Raw genomic sequence first — 20948 nt, 5'->3', positions numbered from 1 at the left:
TCTAATACGTAATCAGTCTTTGATGATGCTGCAATAGCTTCCATGTTGAGGCAAGTCCAAATCGTGCAAGATATGGGTGTGTCATTTTGTTGCAGACCTGCCTTTTAAAGAAATAAACCAATAACCCATTACACTTTATGCCTCTTCTCTTGACAGCTTTCTACCACAAAATTATTTAATTTTTTTTTTTTTTTCCATCAATCCTGGACACGATGTGAAGTTTCGATGTGTAGCAGGTGAACCAGGCTTGTTGACATTTTCACTTGGCAGGGATCCATTGTTGCTGCCTGTAAACTGATAATGGGCTGTTAAAAAAAAAAAGAAAGATTGTTCGAGAGGTCATTGAAGGTGACTGTAGTAGGAAAAAAACGACGTCAATGTAATGTTGCAATGGTGACTAATATTAAAATTTCATACGCATTCAGTGATGTAGCGTTTGACTTCCCGTTTTTAGGATGAGCTCACCACGCTCACTGCGCCCCAACCCAAAAATATCAAAAAAATCTATGTAGTCATGCAGGTGGGTGTGCAGACACTGGAATGATGCATTCAAGTGCAGTTGCAAAGGCTGAGTAAATGACTCCCCTAATGGGAGTGTTGGACACATGACGTTAACACCAAAGACAGAGGACTCTTGTTCTTGGTGTTAATATAACTATCTGTAGGTTGGGTCCTAGTAGGGGGTGAGAAGGTATCACATTACCACTGACTCATTCCCTCTGTGTCAAGCGATTGCAGCCAATTGTGAATCAGGATCTCCTTTAAAGACTGCGTTGCTGATGAGCACTGCATTTCAAATAATAGCTGCCCTGATTACAGTGAAAAGCTGGCACAGGATGAGATAAATGCCTCCTGGAAAGATGGGAAGTTGAATGGCAAAACAAGGTAAAGCCATGAGAAACGTTCCAGGAGTGAATCATACTCCTGTTTTCTTTCTGTGGAAAGTGAACAGGGGGTTTCCTTCTAGTGAAGGTTTGTTTACCATGAAGTCATCGCAGCGAAGAGGGCCATAGTGGCAACGCAGAATATCTGAAATGCCTCCACGCAGCGCTGCTAGGAGCGAGCATGTGTGCGACTGTAACAAGTAGGTGTTTTCTAGTGGACGCTGGAGCACTTGTAAGTGGATTACACTTTCTCACAATCGCATACTTTCCCTCTGACTCTGTCCTGCGCGCTCGCAGACACATTGTTCGCTCCCTCATGACTGTGGCACAGGGCAGCGCGAATGTGTAAGCTGATATTGGTGTGAGCGCTACCGACCCTGAATCAGACAAAGCGTTTTTGGGAGTGCTGAAATCAAGACAGGTCCTCCAGAGTGTAGCACTCATTCAGTCTCTCTCTGCCTTTCTGCCTTTCACCATTCGCCACATACACTGTTTTTTTTGTCTCTTCATTTTTCTACCTGTCTTGACTTCGCCTATAAAGCAGCAGCCTTCAGCATTTGATTATTTACACCATTCTTAGCAGAGGGCACTAGAGGTTTATAAATTAGCGTTACATTGACAATCCCATATACATTGCAAAACAGTGTGCTTTGTCAGAACATTGGAGATCATCTACTGACTTCTCTCACCACATTTTATAAATATGTGGAAAACTATTTCTAAAGAGAGCGTGGCTAAGCTGAAGACATATTTTTGGCATTGCAGGGTTAAGTATCCTTTTCTTTTATGCTATTTGTTTTATTTTAACTTACTCTAGTCATTAGTCCAGTGCAGCGCTGCTATATCAGGCTGTTTTTTGGTGCATCAGACACCCTCCTGCTGGGTGGGTGTCCAGCTAGACCAGACCACAGAGACCTCTGCACCACCGCCAGCTTATCCTCACTTAATCAGATCAACAGGTCCTTTGTTAGAAGTTAACAGTTAGCAGCTTCTGTCCCGTTGTAAGCTACCTCAATGAGAGGGAGATGAAACTTCATTGGCAAGGCTGGTGGGAATCTGTTTCAAATTAGTTTGCACGGCTACTAACAAACAAAAGGTTGTTAACTGCTCTGTGGCTCTCTCGCACAATGAGTTTTATGAAATATTTATCACTTCATCATTAACGTTTATAGTTTTGTTTTATGATACAGTGATTGCTTGATGATCCTGCTCTTGGCTAACACTCTTTGTATCTCTTGTCTTGTCTTCCTCAGAGGTCTTACACTTTGATAGTGGAAGCCTTGGACTTCAACAATGAAACCAGTGGTGAGTATGTGTCCTTGTCTGGCATCTCCATCTTGCCTTCCCCTCTCTTTTCTGTCTCCCCCCCCTCCTCCCTCCCTCATGGCAACGTCTGGGAGGAGTCGTGTGTTGAAGGTCAGAGAAGGAAGTTTATTCTTCCTGAACCCCCTGCCCTCTTCCACATGGTCCACTGGGTGTGCATGTGTGTCTGTGTTAAGACAGTGTGTTGACAGGTGCCTGTAAGGCGGGAGAGCAGGACGGGGAAGCGAGGGGGACGAAGAAGAAGAAGAAGAAGGAGGAGGGGGTGCAGAAAGAGAGAAGGAAGTGTGGCGAGGTAGAAGAGGGGAGGAGTACAGAGGGGGCCGTGCTGCCCCCCTATGAAAATGTTTTCATTTAGCCGATGACTGATGGCAGGTGCTGCCAGCCAGGGTCGGGGTCACACTGTCTCACTGTCACTGAGGCGTGAAACACAGAGTTCATCCGGCCGCCCAGCCCGCCGCTGCAACTAGCCTACAGTCACAATGCCGGGGGGCCGAGGCCTCTGAGCTGTGCTCACCCGTAGGTTAAAGTTACCTCTGGCACAGGTGGGCTGCAGACTCAGCTCAGTGTAAGACTTTTAGTACTCGAAGACCGTGTGCGTTCTTCCCACGAACACGTTGTTAACATGCTGAATCTAAATTCTGGTTGCCGGGTTCGGTTTCTGCCGTTAACTATGCTGGGATTCCTGCTGGTTGGCGGTCAGATTGGCGACAGCGTGGTGAGGGAGGGCCCAATCCGATTCTTGTTTGCGCAGGTCCGTTCGAGGTCAACAAGGTTTCGGTCTTTTCTGCTGTATTTGCCGCTCCCCAGAGAGCTATTAGGGCATTGGTGTGAAAAGCCCCCTGAATGTACACAGTCAATGCTGGTTAAGCCCCTCTGAGCTCCACCAGGCTAGCTCACAGCTCCGATAGCTTCATATGTCTGTACTATCCTACCTGATGGTTAAATGGCAACTGATTCCTAATCACAATTAAAGGCTTGATTTTAGTTTTATGTAAATTTTAATATTTAAAAAAAAAAAATCCTATTCCAGACCACTTTTCTGTGAGTGTATATCCGGTGTTTGATAAAAGTAGTCCCTTTTTACAGCTTATAAATGTAGATTTTCTCAGTATAAAATGAATTTGATGCTCAAGCACGACCTCTCTAAGCTTCAAAAAGCTTGTCTGATTTATGTTTAGCTCCGAGCCAGGCAGCAGGTAGTAAGGATGTGCTACTCCTGACACCGCGGGTCAGCAGTCGGTAGAGAAATGCCACACAGCTGAGCTCTGGATTCCAGACCACTGCGAAATGTTACCGGGCACTGTGATTTCAGGACGCCAAACCCCCCGACCCCCCCCATACACAGCACAGCACAGTAAATAAATGACAGCAGGCCGTTCCCCCTCTGCATTACATTGCATCATACTACACAGAGGAGCGATTCACCCAGCGGTCAGCCACCTCTGCTCATGTGAGCGCAGTAAATAACAGCTTTGACATATTTTTCATTCTCTCCCAGGTGGAAGATTTAGATATCAGGTAGCGAGTGCTACGTGTGCGAGTGAATGAGTGGTGTTAATGCGCAGAGCTCATATATGTATGTGTACAGTGTAGTGTCTGGAGACTGGGCTGAGCGTGTTTGCTCAGTTTGAGTGTTTGCTCTGTGTGTGAAGCTCATTACAGCCCTTGGCTCCCAGGGCAGTCCTTGCCCGTTTGACAGAGCCGTGACCTCTTCTGTTTGACATGAAAATAAGTGGGTTTCTGGGTCCAGGTCTGTGTGTTTTGAAGTCTCCTTTGGTGTTGCACAGTCACAACATCGGCTCGGCCATCTGAAGTATAGATAGATACTTGTAAGTGTGTTGGCTCGAGGCCTTTTTGACTGCTGTTGCAAGAATGTATATGAAGAAAAAAAGTGCTGATGGCACACTGGCAGGCTTCCCAGCAGTGACTGTGGCATCGGTGTCCTCCTCACACTGTAATTTATGGCGGCTGCGGTTCTGTCCTCGCCTGAGCAGATGCAGAGGGCAGCATCCGAGACCAGTAATATCCTCAAGCTGTAAACCTGAGAATCAGAAACCAACTAGGGAGAGTTTGAAAGGGAGCGTGAGAAAAAAAGCAGTTAAGAGTGCTCATTACAGGCAGCCTTTTCCTTTTTTCTGCACTTCCTCCTTGTACTTTTCTTCCTCTCTAGTTGCTTTAATTACATATAATCTGCTATCTAAGAGATCTTCTGCAATTTGTGTCCGAATTTTTGGGGCATTTTTGGGTTCCCACTGTATGATCACGGAGAACATTGCACCTCCCAAATATGTAATGTAGGATGCTGCATTCCACTGTTCCCTCCCTGGCTCAAACATTTGATGAACATGGAGAGGAGGAAAAAAAATAAATAAATTTGTTATGTTGATTGTGATGTTTTAGGTGCAGATGGGAAGTTGATAGAGAAAGCCTCTCATTCCGGCATGATCAACCCCAGCCCGCATTGGCAGAAGCTGACCCACAACGGCCCCGTGGCCCAGTTTGAGTACCAGATCCGGGTCAGCTGTGACGAGCACTACTACGGCTTCGGCTGCAACAAGTTTTGTCGGCCCAGGGATGAGTTCTTTGGGCATTACACATGCGACTACAACGGCAACAAGACCTGTCTGGAAGGCTGGTCCGGACCTGACTGCAACACAGGTAAGCCGTGCTGAAATGGCAGCATGAAGTGATGGAAACACTGATGAAGACAGCAGCTCGAGACAAATTAGTATTTATGACTCTGAATGAGTCTTCTAAATCTAGCAGCCAGACTGTAATCTGTGATTCATGCTGATACACTGTCTGCTGCGTAGTTTGCGTTGAATGAAAGGCTTTGTTTCCCAACTCCCGCAGAATTTTTCCCTTTCCTTTTCCATTCAAATAAAGTCATTGCCTGTATGACCAGGAACAAACTTGTATCCCCAGGAAATCAGAGTGGGCAGCAGTCAATTCATTCTTATTAAATATCTTTACTGTGTTATGGCAGGGCAAGCTTGGCTGTCTGTTGATAGCAGTCTTTGTTCACGCAGGCTGAAATGTCATAGAGGGTTGTAATTATATCATTTACTGCTATAATTAAAACGTGCTAAAACACATGGAGCCAAGTTTGAATGTGGTTACCAGGCAGTGATTATTCTTCTTCCTCCTCTAGCAATATGTCGACAAGGCTGCAGCACTGAACATGGATCATGTAAGGAGCCAGGTGGATGCAAGTAAGTGTCTGTGTGATTTACAAGTCTGTTACCAATGATTTTGATGCAGTTTTACTATGTAAAATGTCAAACATGGTTTGCTCAAGTGCTTTTACTTATTATGGAGGCCCGTGCCAGAAGCCTGTGGTGTGGATTATTCCGATATGTAGGGATTGTGTCCAAGCACCAGTTCTGTCATGGCATGGATCTTTCCCTGTACATGCTCGGTTTTCTGGCCAAGAGACTATCAGTACCAGGGCTTTAGCAGAGATGCAGGCTGAGCTGCTTGTAAATCTCCCATGGAGCTTTGGACCGGAGCGGCCAGTCTGAGAAAAAGGGAGAGGCTCAACTGCCAAGACTCCCATGTTGGAAATGTAGCCTATGGGTTTCCCCCTAATGAGTGTTATCAGTCAAGTTTTCAGATGAGCATTAAAGTGTATTGTTTGTGTAGCTAATGGCTTCCTAATGCTGTTTATGCACACAGCCAGAGGAAAAGCCAGGCGCAGATGGATATCAGAGCTTGGGCATTGTGTTGCAGTAACAGTTGTATCTCATCCTCATCCTGGAGGAGGCCCTGCACTGCCCGACTCTTCCCACAGCTCAGGCATCGGTGGTTGCTTTCTTAGTTGTCTGATTTGGCCATAACTCAAGCACAGGGACGAACAGCTATGTTGTTTTTCCCAAGCTCTTGACATCATCAGGTTTCTTGTGAGTGCTTGTGTGGCCACTGGCAGAACAAGAGGTTGAATCGCTTTAGTCTCTGCACAGGTGTGGCTGTATTTAAAGCTCTGGGTTTAACTCTTGTTTATACGCACTCTGCCAACAAACTCTCCAAGCAAGCTCTACTACTGCTGTAGTCGGTGAGCAGTTTCCCATCGTTGGGCTGTGGCAGAGTGTTAAACAACAACAGTACATAGCAACATTGGCTGCCGCCTTGTCACTAAGTTTCTGTCAGCAACGCCACAGCTAATGACGCTCCATGGGATTTTCGTTTAGCCTGGAGTTTTTAGTGATACCCGCAGCTTTCATTGGTACTAGTAGAGTAATAACAGTGCAGCCGTGGACTTGCCACAGTATCAAAATGGTTTGAAAAGCATTAACTGCACGGCCACAACATGCATATTCTGAACAGAGGTCTGTTTTCATGTCCAGGGTTAAAAACTTTGTCACATTCCCCAGTAATTTGTCTGTGTAATAACCGTAAATGATTTGGGATCCTGCTCCGCTTCTCATGGAGAAGATTAGCACACTTTTAAGAATAGCCTCTTTAATCACAGACCAAGGTTTACTTAACCACCGCGTTTATTTTTACAGTCCGTCCGTTTCTTGGGGCTAATCAGTGCGCCGCTCCCCCCAGAGGGACACTGTTTCCTGTCGCTAGGCTCCACAGCAGCAACTGTATCGCCACCTCGCCACCTTTTTTAAAGAGCCGACTTATCAGTCAGGCTGGATTGCCGTCTTAATTATGGAGCCCTGGAAGAAAAGGGCAGCATTATCAGTGTAATTATGGACCTGGACATTTCAGTGGTCAGCAAAGCTGTGGTCCCCTCCTCGGCCTCGAGGCACAAGCCCGACTCCTGACTCATGGGAACCAGGATGAGCAGCAGTGTAACCCTCCTCTCTGCGAGGGACTGCCAAGCCACAGGCAGAGTGTTGTTAAAGGGAGCGTCTGGCCGCATGCTAATGTTAGCTGTGCTACAGGTCCCATTGGAGCTGTAATTTACTGTTTTGTTTTTTTCTGTTTGGTAACATGCTAAATACTCCTCTGTTTCCCTGTCCCCAAGTATTGTTTAAAAGCTGTTGCATAAACACCCTGCTGCTTAAGATTCATTTGTGGTCTTTTAAGACGCAGCCCAGTTGTTGTGAGGGCAAGAATACTGGCTCTTTGTTTGTTTCATTCGTGCAGCTCCATGCTGTATATGCTAATGTGCAGTTCATTAAGTTCAGATTATTGCTTGTGAAGGAATTTGGAATAAACAGAAGCTTAAGATATTAGCATTTTCAGGGATTATCTGATCTCGCTGTGTGATTGTTGTACATTTTCCTGAATGTTCTGCATGTGTCGCCGTGGCATGTGTATTTGGGCTGTTTTGTATTTGATGTCCCACCTCCGAGGCTGACGGCATGGCTCTCTGTGTGTCTTGCAGGTGTCTGTATGGCTGGCAGGGCCAGTACTGTGACAAGTGCATCCCCCACCCTGGCTGTGTACATGGCACCTGTGTAGAGCCCTGGCAGTGCCTGTGCGACACCAACTGGGGCGGCCACCTTTGCGATAAAGGTTAATACCCATCTCTAATTTCAGTTGCAGTCAGTTCAGGAGCGGCCCGTGTTGTGTCAAAACAAACTAAAGCCGTGTGAAATGCTCTTTTTGCAGATCTGAACTACTGTGGCACTCACCAGCCATGCCTGAATGGAGGGACGTGCATCAACACAGGACCTGACAAGTACCAGTGTACCTGCGCTGAGGGCTACTCTGGTGCCAACTGTGAAAGAGGTGAGTGTTGGTGATCTTCTGCAAGATAACTTTTAGCTGTGTTTGTTATTGTTGGCAAGCGTTAAAAGGCACTCCACCAGTTTTACAGATACAGTTAACTCGTCATAAGTACTCGTCAGCCTGTGAAAACAGTTTAATGTCTTCTGTAGCCAGGTTGAGAGCTTTCTAAAGTCTGAGAAAATAACCCTGATGACGGCATCATGGATAATCTAATATAAGAGGCTATCAAGTTGCATTGTGGGAAATGTAGAAACCAGTCTTTGTTAGGGCTGCACGATTTTGAAAATTGCGATTATTTTGACAGGTATTGCGATATGATTTGCGATATTAGAGGGTATGATCATTTTTACATCATTATTCTCATTTTCATTGAAAAACATATTAAAATGTTTATGGTGTGATTTTTGTGGGGATCTGTACCAAACAAAGATGTTTCTTAAGGCTGTAGAATATCATGTGTAGGCCAGGATATCTCTGCAGCGCGACACACATTTCTCCTCCTCATCCTGCGATTTGAAAATTGCATCAGGCCATATTGCCAAATTGTGCAGCCCTACTCTTTGTGGAGGTTGACTCATAAGAGAGACTAATGGTCACAGACATATTGTCCTCTGCTGCTTCTATTTTGAACACTTAATCTGTCTTTCGCAAGTCCCACAACTTTGTGGAAGTGCAATACTAAATCACCCGACTGCTCCTTTTAAGGCTATTTACATCTTCAGTGACTGAAATAAGTCATGTTGCTTTGGCTAAATCTTATTTATTTTTTTTAATTTTGCAAACAGAATGGAGGCTCCAAGATGGCCAGAACTTCCCTTTTTTATTTTATTTTTTTATTTATAAAACGATCTACATTTGGAAGCTAAAATCAAAAATGTATTCTCATGGGGTCTCAAACTCATGCTTGCAGTTATAATAAGTGGGCAGGTTCTGGGCTTTCTGAGCTTACAGACAAAAAGGTCAGAGGTGCCTTGAGTTTGTAATCAGAGGAGGTGGTAACTCGGCAATAATCTTGTTTCCACTCCAGCGTGAGTGGCCCCCAAGTCAGGTAATCCACCGGTTTGATCTTCAGGGGCCGGTCATCCCTCCGCTCCTCAGGCACTCGAGACAGATGGGTGTGGTGCTAAGGTTCAGCTGCTGCGAACACTTACCATGGAGATGATGGTTTTTTCCTCATTAAATCTGAGCCTCGCGGGGTGCTGACAGCTTAACTGCAGAGATGTCAGGAAACCGTGCCCTTCCTTAACAGGAGGTCCTCGGACCAGGGGAGACGGCAGGCTATTGTAGCCCAGAGGCCCCAGGGTGCAGCGCCGCATCCTCTCCCTCCTCCCCACGGCATACCAAGGCCCGTCCACTGATCACCTCCAACTGCCTAGTTATACCCACAGTGAATCATTCATTTTTGATTCATTTGGGACCCACTCATCCTTAACTCGTCCATAAAGGAGAAACTCCAGTGTAAAGCCCCCCCTCCCTCCCCTCTCTCCCGCTCGCCCTCCCGCCAGTCTCTCATCTTGTGCCGCCTCTCAGAAGAAGAATGGCGGGGAGTCAGAGGGAAGTCACGGTGCGTTGGTCAGGTCAACTTAGCATGAAAGATGATTTCCTGGTGGTGTGGTCTGCCGGGCGGGTAATGAGAGTGAGATGGGGGGATTTTGAGCGGTCTTTTGGGGCAGGGGAGGAGGAGAGGAGTAGGTGATGGGTGAGGGAAGTCGACCCCTGGGTGTGCTCTCTCTGCTGACAGAGCTGCCTGGCAGAGGAGTGCAGTTTTCCAGGAATGAGAGTCAGAAGCTTAAATGCATATTTGCATCTGATTTGTTTTTCTTGTGAATAATAGGTCAAATGTAGACCGCAGGATGTCACAGTGAAATATGCTCATGGCAGCTCCTCAATAGCCGAAAAACATCAATCTAAATATCAGATTATCAGCCAAAAAGGCTAAAATCACAGAATAAGTGTCATAAATTGACAAATTGAGTATCCAAATGTGGATTTTTCCTTTTTATAGTGACTCACATGGGTGTTTCTTTTTCTAGCTGAACATGCCTGTCTGTCCAATCCATGCTCTAATGGGGGGAGCTGTTCAGAAACCAGTCAAGGCTACGAGTGTCAGTGTGCGCCAGGCTGGAGCGGCCCCTCCTGCACTATCAGTACGATTGCACACTACCTGCACCCATTAAATGTCAGCACCCCTCATAGAGAAGATCAGGTTGAATAACTTGATTTCTTCTGTTTAGATGTTGACGACTGCTCTCCAAACCCCTGCAATCACAGAGGAACCTGCCAGGATCTGGTCAACGGTTTCAAGTGTCACTGTCCTTCACAGTGGACGGGGAAGACATGTCTGATCGGTGAGCCACACAGCCTCTGTTCCTCTTTCCACCACGTCACTCCTGTCAGCTGCACATGCAAATGCCACTAACCCCTTCTCTCTCCCTCTCTAGATGCCAACGAATGCGACAGCAAGCCTTGTGTCAATGCCAACTCATGCCGCAACCTGATTGGTGGATACTTCTGCGAGTGCGTCCCCGGTTGGACGGGGCAGAACTGCGACATCAGTGAGTTGAAAGCTGTCAGCTGCACCTGTCCAGCTCCTGAATCCTTTGTTTATTTATTTCTGTTCAATCAGTACAGGCTGAATTCAAGCTGTAATATGAAGGCGTAAAAGGCAAACAAGTGGAGCCTGCTGTGTAAATGAATCTGCTTTATCATCATTATTATTATTATTTAGTGTGTGGCCAAGGCTGCGATCACAATCCCAGGACTAGTTTCACTTGGCAGCAGACAGGATTGCTCAACACTGTGTGTTGCACTGATTGTGCAGCCACGTTATCCAACTCTCTCTACCTCTGACAATGTTTTTAAAGGCCCTTAGCATGGGAAACATAAAGCACAGGCTTGTTATCAAAGACAGACTACTCAGTCAAGCTGTTGAGAACTAATCCTCATATTTGTTTTGCAGATATTAACGACTGCAAGGACCAGTGCCAGAATGGGGGAACTTGCAAGGTATGTGTCGGGTCAAAACGCTTAATCTGGCATCGCTGCTTCGTTTGTGTTATTGTCTTTTTGTCGAAGCTCGAGACATTTACAGTCATTATATAAATAGCTGCTGTAAACCGTGCTCTCCAAACCGACAGTGGGATTGTTGTGGAATTCCTCTCTGAAATCAGATCTGAGGGGAGTGGGTTCAGGGGGGTTTCTAAGGGAGGGACACAATTCCTTGACCACACTAGATTGAATTACCATAAACATTATTGTGTTGAGCCCGTGCCAGGAAAATGTGTTGAAATAATTGCAGAGCTGTGATGATGTCCCTCCGAAGTTGGCGCATTCTCGCTCTGTTTTCTGGTTTGACAGTTATTGTTTGGACTCCACCCAGTCAAAGCAGTTAATCAAATGTGGTGCTGCATGAGGTTCACCCTGCTTTCTCTCTCTCTCTTTCAGGACTTGGTAAACGGCTATCGTTGCGTGTGCCCCCCTGGCTTCGCGGGAGAGCATTGCGAGAGGGACATCGATGAGTGTGCGAGCTCGCCGTGTCTGAACGCCGGGCGCTGTCAGGACGAAGTGAATGGTTTCCAGTGCCTGTGCCTGGCTGGCTTTTCAGGAAATCTCTGCCAGGTGAGACACAGCTCCAACCACTACCCCCCCCCCCCCCCCCCCCCCCCCCCCCCCCCTTTTCTGCCAGCATTGCTGTATCTTCGGGTTTGCTGTAAAGTTTTCCTGCCCCACCCTCTTAAATGGCTGTTGTTCCACAGTCCTCTTTTTAAAAGGGAGTGCTTTGTTGAAGCTGCTCCTGGCTACAGCGGGATACATTCCTCAGTGCTGAAGCCCAGACTCAGAGGACGGCTCCTATGTCTCTGCCTTGTTTTCCCCTTCCTCCAAGTGCTGTGCGTGTGTTGTTTCCTGGCACAGCCTGTACGGAGGATGCTGTGGGTTTTGCTCTGTTCAGTGTAGCAGAAACCATGTCAGCTATCAGGTTCACCACTCTCTATTCAATACCTTTTTCTGCCCTAGCTGGATATCGATTACTGCTCCCCTAACCCGTGTCAGAACGGAGCGCCCTGCTTCAACCTGGCCACAGACTACTACTGCGCTTGCTCCGAGGACTACGAAGGCAAAAACTGCTCTCACCTCAAAGACCACTGTCGCACCACCACGTGTAAAGGTACGTCTCCTGCCTGCAATAACCACAAGCTTTGCACTCGTTGTCTTTTTCCAGAACATTTTGGTAAGGCGATCTACATGGCGTGCTGTAGTAAAATGCTGAATAAGGCCAGGTCTTCACCATTTGCCTGAACACTTTGCCCACATTTTTCCCATGAGGGCAATACCTATATTTTAGTTTTGTGCGCTTAAGTTTCTTGGCCAAGGTGAGCAGGTTTTTTTTGAGTGTTGATTTTTTGATGAATGCCCCCCTCCATCTCCTCAGCAAAGCTTTTCCAATGATCCTCCCCTCCTCTGAGTTCCTTGAAAATCTGGCAAAAGGCTGATAGCACTGTGTGTGTTCTTGGTAATGGCTTGGTGGGCTACCTCTTCTCTCTTTTCCCCCTCAACGACTGCGCACATTTTTCTGTGTGTGTGTAATTAAGTGAGTGGACCAACCACGGAGTCAGATACCAGACGGTGAGATCCTCTCTGCTCTTGGCAAGAATTAAGTGATTACAGGGGAGAAAATTCACCCCGCTCTCCTAACCTGATCAGACAGGGGGAAAGGAAGGGATTTCAGTGCAGAATGAGAAAGATCACTCTGAATTGCTTATGAAAGCATAACAGCTTAACGCTGTTTCTCCTATCATTCATTTTTTTCTTACAGTGATACTGTTTTTCTCAGGGGATTTTTAACCAGCTTATTGGCGTTATCATCTGTAGATCTTAACATCTTCCTCTCTTGTTCACTCTTTGTCACTTGTTGGCTCTCACTCCTTTTTCAGTATAAACTAGCAGACGTTTGTTCTCATTTCATAACAGCGATCAATCAAATTCCCATCCGTCCTTATCACGCAACCACATTTTACGATTTGGAATGAGGATGTTTATTCAAACAAGGTTCGTTATTGTCTAACTGTCTCTCCTCTCCGCAGTGATTGACAGCTGCACAGTCGCAGTGGCGTCTAACAGCACGCCGGGGGGAGAGCGCTACATTTCTTCGAATGTGTGTGGACCTCACGGCCGGTGCCGGAGCCAGGCCGGTGGCCAGTTCAGCTGCGAGTGCCAGGAGGGCTTCAGAGGCACCTACTGCCACGAGAGTAAGACCAGACTCCACACAATACATAATACAAGGCACAGCTGACTGTGACAGATCAGATTGGCCTCTGCAAAAACACTCACAATTTTCTTGTCTTTCCAAAAAAAAAAAAAAAAACAGACATCAACGACTGCGAGAGCAACCCGTGCCGCAATGGAGGCACCTGCATCGACAAAGTCAGCGTGTACCAGTGTATCTGCGGCGACGGTTGGGAGGGCGACCACTGCGAGATAAGTGAGTAATCCATGACCTCCAAATAAACCTGCACCTCCCTCATGGGATAGAGCAGTCATCATCAACATTGTATGTGACATTATAAAAAGTGTGATGTGTTTGATATGCCGCCCATAAATCACACTCCCATCCAATGTCTTTACCAGACATCGATGACTGCAGCACCAACCCCTGTCATAATGGAGGGACATGTCGAGACCTGGTGACTGACTTCTTTTGCGAATGCAAGAATGGCTGGAAGGGAAAGACGTGCCACTCCCGTAAGAGCCTTTTTTTTGTTTTTTCCACACCCGTGTAGTCTGTCTGTGCAGGCTCATGGTATGCGCTTATGGCTGTATATAATTACTTCTATACCGCGCGTGTGTGTGTGTGTGTGTGAGTGTCTGTTCATTCTGAATAATGTGAGTACACACCTTAAGATTTTAAATGCTTCTTGCAGGTGAAAGTCAGTGCGATGAAGCCACATGTAACAACGGCGGCACCTGCCACGACGAGGGCGACACGTTCCAGTGCAAGTGTTCCCCAGGGTGGGAGGGTACGACATGTAACATAGGTGAGTCACACAGCCGCGGCGGTTTGCTTCAATGCTTCACACACACACACACACACACACACACACACAGAAGACTGCTTTGTGGGAGAGCTCCGTCTCAGATATTAATCAGATCTGTCAGATCTGCGAGGTCCACAAACAGTTTTTATCCCTTCACTCTGTCAACGCTGCCTCTCCTCCCATCTCCCTGCTTGCCCATTTCTCCCTCTCCCGTGAGTGCTGACAGATATCCGCTTAAAATCCCTGATTGCGCTGACAATACACTTCAAAGTCGTGGAATGCAGATTCCCTCAGAGAAAACGGAAACCCGATAGAAAAAAAAAAATAGCCAAACCAACAGCAGTCTCCTGTGACTGTTTTAAGGTTTATGAGCACTGATTTTACTGATAATCCTTAAAGATGGGGGAAAAAACTCACTGACAAAACCTTTTTTTTTTCCTTCTCTTTCTCTCAGCCAAAAACTCAAGTTGTCTTCCAAACCCGTGTGAGAACGGAGGTACCTGCGTGGTGACTGGGGAGTCGTTTACCTGCGTCTGCAAGGAAGGCTGGGAGGGTCCCACATGCACCCAGAGTAAGTGCTCTTTAAATTGTGTTTGGGATAAGGGTGGACAGTTACTGCTATTAAATGATGATAAACCTCCTGCTACCTAGTGCAGAGGTGAAGTCCTGCAACTGATTAAATCTGACTCTCCCATCCCCTCTTGATCCGTACCTTTTTTTTTTTATCTCTTTATTCTCCCTGGCTGCTGCCGGCCATGAGAGGAGAAAGGAGGAGGGAGAAAGGGGCTCAGGAAAGTGGAGACAGATGTTTCTCCCCCCCCACCCCCCCCTTCTCTCCTCCTCCTCGTCCAACACACACCCGTCTCTCCCCTCTCGTCGTTGCATTCCTGTCCAAACAGTGACATGTCGGCTTGTTCTACAGCCCTCCTCCATTTCCCTGGGATCCCTGCCCTTGTATGCATGTACTCCAAAACATAAATTCCCCGACTTTTGTAAGGGAGGGAGAAGCAGCCGTGGTGGGAATCTGGGTGTGGAGGTGTTGTCGGTGGTGGCGGCTGCGGTGGTGGTGGTGGTGGTGGGGGGGGGGGGGGAGCTGGAACTCATTTTTGAGGGTGAGAGTCGACTCGATTGTTTGCTCTGCGTTGTTAATAAGGCAGAGCAATCAGGCGGCGCGGAGTCCAGGCCCGACCGGCCCAACACGCCTTTGCACACACAAGCTCAGACGTGCTCTTTGCGTGTCATGTGCACTAAACACTCATACATGAGAGAAAAAACAACAACACACTCACTACTTTCTGTCTCTTCTCTCCCTTCTTTTCTCTCTATTTTTTTTCTCTCTCTCAGATACCAACGACTGCAGTCCCCACCCATGGTAAGTGGAAGCCTAACATTTCCTGTAGATTTTGACAGATGTAAACAGGGCGCTCCTCCTGTATCGTAGCCTCACCTGCGGGCTTTTTCTCTCTCGCCGTCTCAACGCTGAGAACCAAGCATACAACCCTTCCCTGTCATTCCTGGGATGCAATCAGCTAACTCTCTTTTGTGCACTCCCAGGCACAACTCATATTTAACCACATACCACAGAAGCTCACTCCCATGCACACTTGCACAATTAAAAGAACAAGTTTGATTGCCTTAGATGAGGAATTATTATGGTCTACTAACGCGACTATTTCCCATCCAAAATGTGTTGATATAAAAGAAGAGATGATAGATGAGTCTGTAAATAGCATGGGGGTATGCTGACGTACAAACTGACATCTCAATCACTTTTTTTTCTGCAGCTACAACAGCGGAACCTGCGTTGACGGGGATAACTGGTACCGCTGCGAATGCGCCCCAGGCTTCGCTGGTCCAGACTGTCGGATCAGTGAGTATTAAAAACTGGATCCCTGTTTGAGCCGTAAGTTAACGCAGACGCAGGCCGCGGGACCATCGCAGTCGCTCCAAATGGAGGGTCTAGCCGGCCAATTATCTGTGTGTTGGGCTGCAGGCCAGGCCGAGCCATTTCGGTGTCACTCCACCGGGCCCTGCTGCTGTCCCCGGGGGAAACCGGCTTAGCAGGCCAACAGCTAATCAGCCATGCTCTCTGACACTGATTACACAGATTGTTTTCCCTCTTAAAGGCTTTCAGATGGCCACATTCTTTCCCATTGCAAACCCTTTGTTCTGCTAAGTCCAGCCTTTAGCTCCTGCATACCTGCTAATGATGCTGCCTTTAATAAAGCTGCATGGGGCAAAAAAAAACGTCAAGGACTGATTTAAAGCATGTTTGCTTGTTTTTTATTAACTGGCGTGTATGTGTATGTACTGTTCAAATGACACATGACCTCCAGTCCATTTAGCCTAGGAATTAGATTTGTGTGCTTAACCCAATAGTTGTGCGCCGTCTGGCTGCGCTCTTTATTCCAAAAAGGAGCCACGTCTTAACCTCTCGCTCTTCTCCTCTGTGACAGATATTAACGAGTGCCAGTCCTCTCCATGTATCTTTGGCTCCACCTGTGTGGACGAGATCAACGGATATCGCTGCCTGTGTCCGCTAGACAGGACTGGACCCCACTGTCAAGAAGGTAGAAGTCTTCACAAGATGATAGAGCACAAATCTACATCACAAACACACCTTCTCTGATATATTTCTAATGCCGTGGTTCTATTTAACACAGTGACAAGAAGACCTTGCTCTGTTAATGGACACGCCACGCCTGATGGACTCAAATGGGAAGACGACTGCAACACTTGCCACTGTTCGAATGGGAAAGTTGTGTGCACAAAGGTAGGTCCAAACAAACTAACTCTGTATGCACTAAATGTAGAAGTAAGAAAAGTATTTATCAGGGCTGCCAAAGTTAATGCAATAATAACACGTTTACGCAAATTTGTTTTAACGTCACTAATTTCTTTAACGCAACTTGCAATTTTTAGGTTGTAGCGGGCTCAGTTTTAAAGCTAGAGTGGAGATACTGGTATCATATGAAACTAAAACACAAGGAATCAATTGATACCAACCATGTCATACTAATGTAGCTTGTAACTGCGAATGAGGTTAAACAATATTCCAAATTTATGCTAAATTTTGGTGAGGAAAAACTGGCATGGCCATTTTCAAAGGGGTCCCCTTGACCTTTGACCTCAAGATATGTGAAAGAAAATGGGTTCTATGGGTACCCATAAGTCTCCCCTTTACAGACATGCCCACTTTATGATAATCACATGCAGTTTTGGGCAAGTCTTAGACAGCTGTTGTTGCCTGTTTGGCTTGAGTTTGCCATATTATGATTTGAGCATATTTTTTATGCTAAATGCAGTACCTGTGAGGGTTTCTGGACAATATTTGTCATTGTTTTGTGTTGTTTATTGATTTCCAATAATAAATATATACATACATTTGCATAAAGCAAACATATTTGCCCACTCCCATGTTAAGACTATTAAATACTTTTACATTTTGAACAGATAAAAAATGTGCTATTAATTTGCGATTAATCGCGATTAAATATTTTAATCTATTGACAGCCATAGTATTTATGATGGCTCTGTACAGCTGTGAAGCACAATGTCATTGTTTACCAATGGGAGAAGGGCTGTGGAGAATAACCGTGCAATAAAGAGTTATAGACCCAAAGGTTGCGTGGGCGGTTGCGTCTCCACGATCCTCAGAGATCTCAGGTAGGGCCACAACAACAACTCTCTGTCACAGGGTGGAGTTGGCTTGGGAGTGTCAAATTCTATACAGAGATGATGCAGTTTGTTTTTGAAAGGAAACACAATGGCACCGTTGGAAATGGGTGTCAGATGCCAGTTCAGAATCTCCCGAAGTCACACTGGGCGAAGATTGGGTGATATACGGTAGAGGCCTGAAGTAGCGCTATCATTATCATGCTCGTCTAACCACCGGATGAACAATGGCGCCTCTCTGACTGATACTGCTGCCTTCAGGAACAAAATGCATCATGGGGTGAAAATGATCTATGGCTGTAAGGTACAGGCTGCCAGGTTAAACATAGTCTGATACGGGAACACAATTATATGTGGGGTTTTTACCGTACTTTTGCTGACAGTAGCTCGTATGTTTCATGCGGATTACTGAAGCATTTCCCTTGACATACAATGGGGGAAATAAATCTTTACAGAGCCGCTATTATCCTGAACTGGGACAAACTGGTGCCATTAATTATTTTTCTAATCTGTTTTCTGAGAAATATGTCAGCCGTTTGGCAATATTTCAAATCCAACAATGAAAACTGTATGTATTTGTTCATGTTTTACAAAGGGTTTAAACTGAGCCAGGCCATACAACAAAGATAGTAATCATATCACATTCATTCATGGTCAGTAGTAAACAGCTGTTAAATAATAATAATAATAACTATATATATCTTTTAGCACGCTGGTATCGGATGGGTACTCCGTATCGGCCGATATTGCAAGTTCAGGTATCGGTGTCGGGAAGGAAAAAATGGTATCAGAACATCTCGTTACTATTGCAAGCAAGCAGGTTTGGCGATTCAGTGGTCCTAACTTGCAAGTTACGTCATTCACGTGATGGGCAAGCTCAAACAAAGTGCTCTCAAAGCCGTTATTATTTTGCTCTTTAAATCCTTTCAGTTTTGGAGACCTTGTTTTTCTTCAAGTGTAATGTAGCCTCCATTTTAAAGGTGGTGTACATATTAAGAGCAATAATAAGGGCACGGTCCAAGGGCAAATGTTTTTTCACACTTTTGCTCGCGTAGAATGGAAGTTAACGGGAGGCAAGTACTAATTTTGCGTATGTGTGACCGCCCCATAAACTTCATTAATCCCCAAATTCTGACTTTTTTATTAACAGCATTTACTTGTACTTTTACTTTCAATACTTAAGTACATTTAATATCAGAAAATTACTTTTGATACTTAAAGACTTTTACTCAAGTAATATTCTAATAGGTGACTTTAACTTCTACTAAAGTCATTTTCTGGTTACATATCTGTACTTTTACTCAAGTGTGGCTTTCAGGTGCTTCATCCACCGCTGCTGCTTACAGTCTGGTTTAGAGCTGGGTGTTGAATCTCTAGTGTTCAAAGTGGTGAACCGACAGACCTTCATCAGCCCTGTTTTATATTTGTTTAATTAAAAAGGTCTGTGACATTACCTAACACTGTTTCCTCTGTCATGTTTTTCTCTCCAGATGTGGTGCGGCCCTCCATCATGCCACCTGGGTGCCAAAGGTCGAGGCGGGTGTCCTTCAGGCCAGAGCTGCATCCCCATCAGGGAGGGCCACTGCTTCGTGAAGCCGTGCCTCGGCCTCGGAGAGTGCTGGCGCTCCAACCCTCCCCCGCGTCCCACCAAATGCCACCCCAGCTCCAGTTACCAGGACAACAGCTGCGCCAACATCACCTTCACCTTCAACAAGGAGACCATGCCTCAAGTGAGTTACCTAGGCACCAGGGAGGGAGAGATTGAATTAAAGGGTTTCGGGGTCATTTTTCATGCCTCTCCCCCACCGCCACTCTTCAAATGAATGGGAGCAGCAAACTGTGAAAGATCAGGTTTTCAGAAGAGCTCAACCATCCCTCCCGGGCAAAAGGATTTCTCGTCTTAAGACTCCTGAACAATTCAGTCATGTATTTAAATGTGTTCCAGGAAGGAAAAAATGTGGGGATATTTCTTTCTTTTCTCCCTTTGTTTTTTGTTGACTGCATCCAAGTTTTGGTGTTCCTGAGAATCAGGCATTCCCGACTCCATGCCAATCCCCTCTTAACCCGACCGCACTGCGAGATTAATTTCAGGATCATATGGATTTGAGCTAAACAGGACCACTGGCGACTCTGTCACCACATAGGATCATCACTCGCCAGTTGCCTAACAAGCATGACAGCAGATTGTGACAAGCATACAAGCCCGTGGTTTTTAATCTAAATGAGGTGGATCCCAACCATGTTGAACCTGCTGCCAAAATGCAGGCCCAGTTCTTCCTTTTTCCTTCTTGATTGCCGTTTCTTTTTCCATGTGCGTTAACATTCGCTTCATTTCTTCTTCTCCGTGTCCAGAGCTTGACTGTGGAGGATGTGTGTAAGCAGCTGAGGCGCTTGTACGTAGTGAAGAATTTCTCCTTGGAGCATACTGTGTCCATAACCTGTGACCCCTCATTCTCAGCCAGCAACGAAATCCACGTCTGCATCGTAAGTACCTCCTCCCACTCCCAGTCTGCCATGTGTCTGTCTGCCTCTATTCAGACATACTCAAAAAATCCTCTTTGATTTATAGCCTGCAGCGTACATTCTTAGCAGCATTAAGACATGCTCTAATGAGATGTGTGGTTGATATAGGCTTGGTTTGTTTTGTGTCATCAGTAGACTGCATGTAAACACGATTAATGGCAGACGAGATGGAGCAATTAAACAGATTTCACTTTCTTCTTGGCACTTATAGTCTATGGAGGACCATCGTTTGGACCGGAGCCCCATTAAGGAGATCACAGACCGGATAATCGACCTGGTTAGCAAACGCAATGGGAACAACACCATCATCACCGCCATCGCAGAAGTGCGCGTGCCAAGCCCCAGCAAAACTGGTATGTACCGCCTCCGAACTCTGGTCGTTGCTTGTGAAGTTTCCCAGACTTGCACACAGTGGGTGGGAGGATTCTGCTTTTCTGAGACGATCAGATTAGATCGAGCCAAGCCCTTGAGTGTGACGGCGATGCCGAGCACCAAAGAAGTGAAAAAATATAACTCCCGCATAACTCAGGCCGCCCAGGTCTGCCATCTCATGTCAGTTGTAATGGAGCTTAGAAAGCTTCTAGCCAGGATGGAAAGAGCAGAGCTGCTTGGCTACCTGGCTTTAGATTGGCTCGTAGTGCGACTGGCTGGACTCGTAGTAAGACTCCCGCATGTGTCCGCCATTCATCAACGCGGTGACAGCAGACTGACGCCACGGCCAAATAGAAGCAGCCTCCTCCCTTGTCCAGGGCTCAGAGGTCAGGTTGCACTGGCAAAAAGCATGCTAATAATTTAGCGAGCTTGACGTAGTAATATATAATAGAAC

General features: G+C 46.2%; 1 protein-coding gene across 2 annotated transcripts in view; it reads left to right on the top strand.

Annotated features, from left to right (window-relative positions):
• The window catches only part of jag1b (jagged canonical Notch ligand 1b), a 28056-nt gene that overhangs the window by 5141 nt on the left and 1967 nt on the right, over positions 1–20948 (top strand). For both annotated transcript variants that reach the window (XM_037783323.1, XM_037783324.1), the window contains 23 exons: positions 2138–2189; positions 4608–4865; positions 5359–5419; positions 7546–7676; positions 7773–7892; positions 9926–10039; positions 10127–10240; positions 10334–10447; positions 10852–10898; positions 11337–11510; positions 11907–12057; positions 12974–13138; positions 13258–13371; positions 13518–13631; positions 13811–13924; positions 14379–14495; positions 15269–15296; positions 15709–15794; positions 16381–16494; positions 16588–16697; positions 19090–19329; positions 19952–20083; positions 20334–20475. In XM_037783323.1, the coding sequence (XP_037639251.1) occupies positions 2138–2189; positions 4608–4865; positions 5359–5419; positions 7546–7676; positions 7773–7892; positions 9926–10039; positions 10127–10240; positions 10334–10447; positions 10852–10898; positions 11337–11510; positions 11907–12057; positions 12974–13138; positions 13258–13371; positions 13518–13631; positions 13811–13924; positions 14379–14495; positions 15269–15296; positions 15709–15794; positions 16381–16494; positions 16588–16697; positions 19090–19329; positions 19952–20083; positions 20334–20475 (2812 nt within the window). The remainder of the gene's footprint in view (positions 1–2137; positions 2190–4607; positions 4866–5358; positions 5420–7545; positions 7677–7772; positions 7893–9925; positions 10040–10126; positions 10241–10333; positions 10448–10851; positions 10899–11336; positions 11511–11906; positions 12058–12973; positions 13139–13257; positions 13372–13517; positions 13632–13810; positions 13925–14378; positions 14496–15268; positions 15297–15708; positions 15795–16380; positions 16495–16587; positions 16698–19089; positions 19330–19951; positions 20084–20333; positions 20476–20948) is intronic.

The sequence above is a fragment of the Sebastes umbrosus genome, chromosome 10, assembly GCF_015220745.1.
Source record: "Sebastes umbrosus isolate fSebUmb1 chromosome 10, fSebUmb1.pri, whole genome shotgun sequence".
In the NCBI taxonomy this organism is placed as follows: Eukaryota; Metazoa; Chordata; class Actinopteri; order Perciformes; family Sebastidae; genus Sebastes; species Sebastes umbrosus.
Note: the sequence above shows the minus strand (reverse complement) of the source record. Positions and strands in the feature narration are given on the sequence as shown.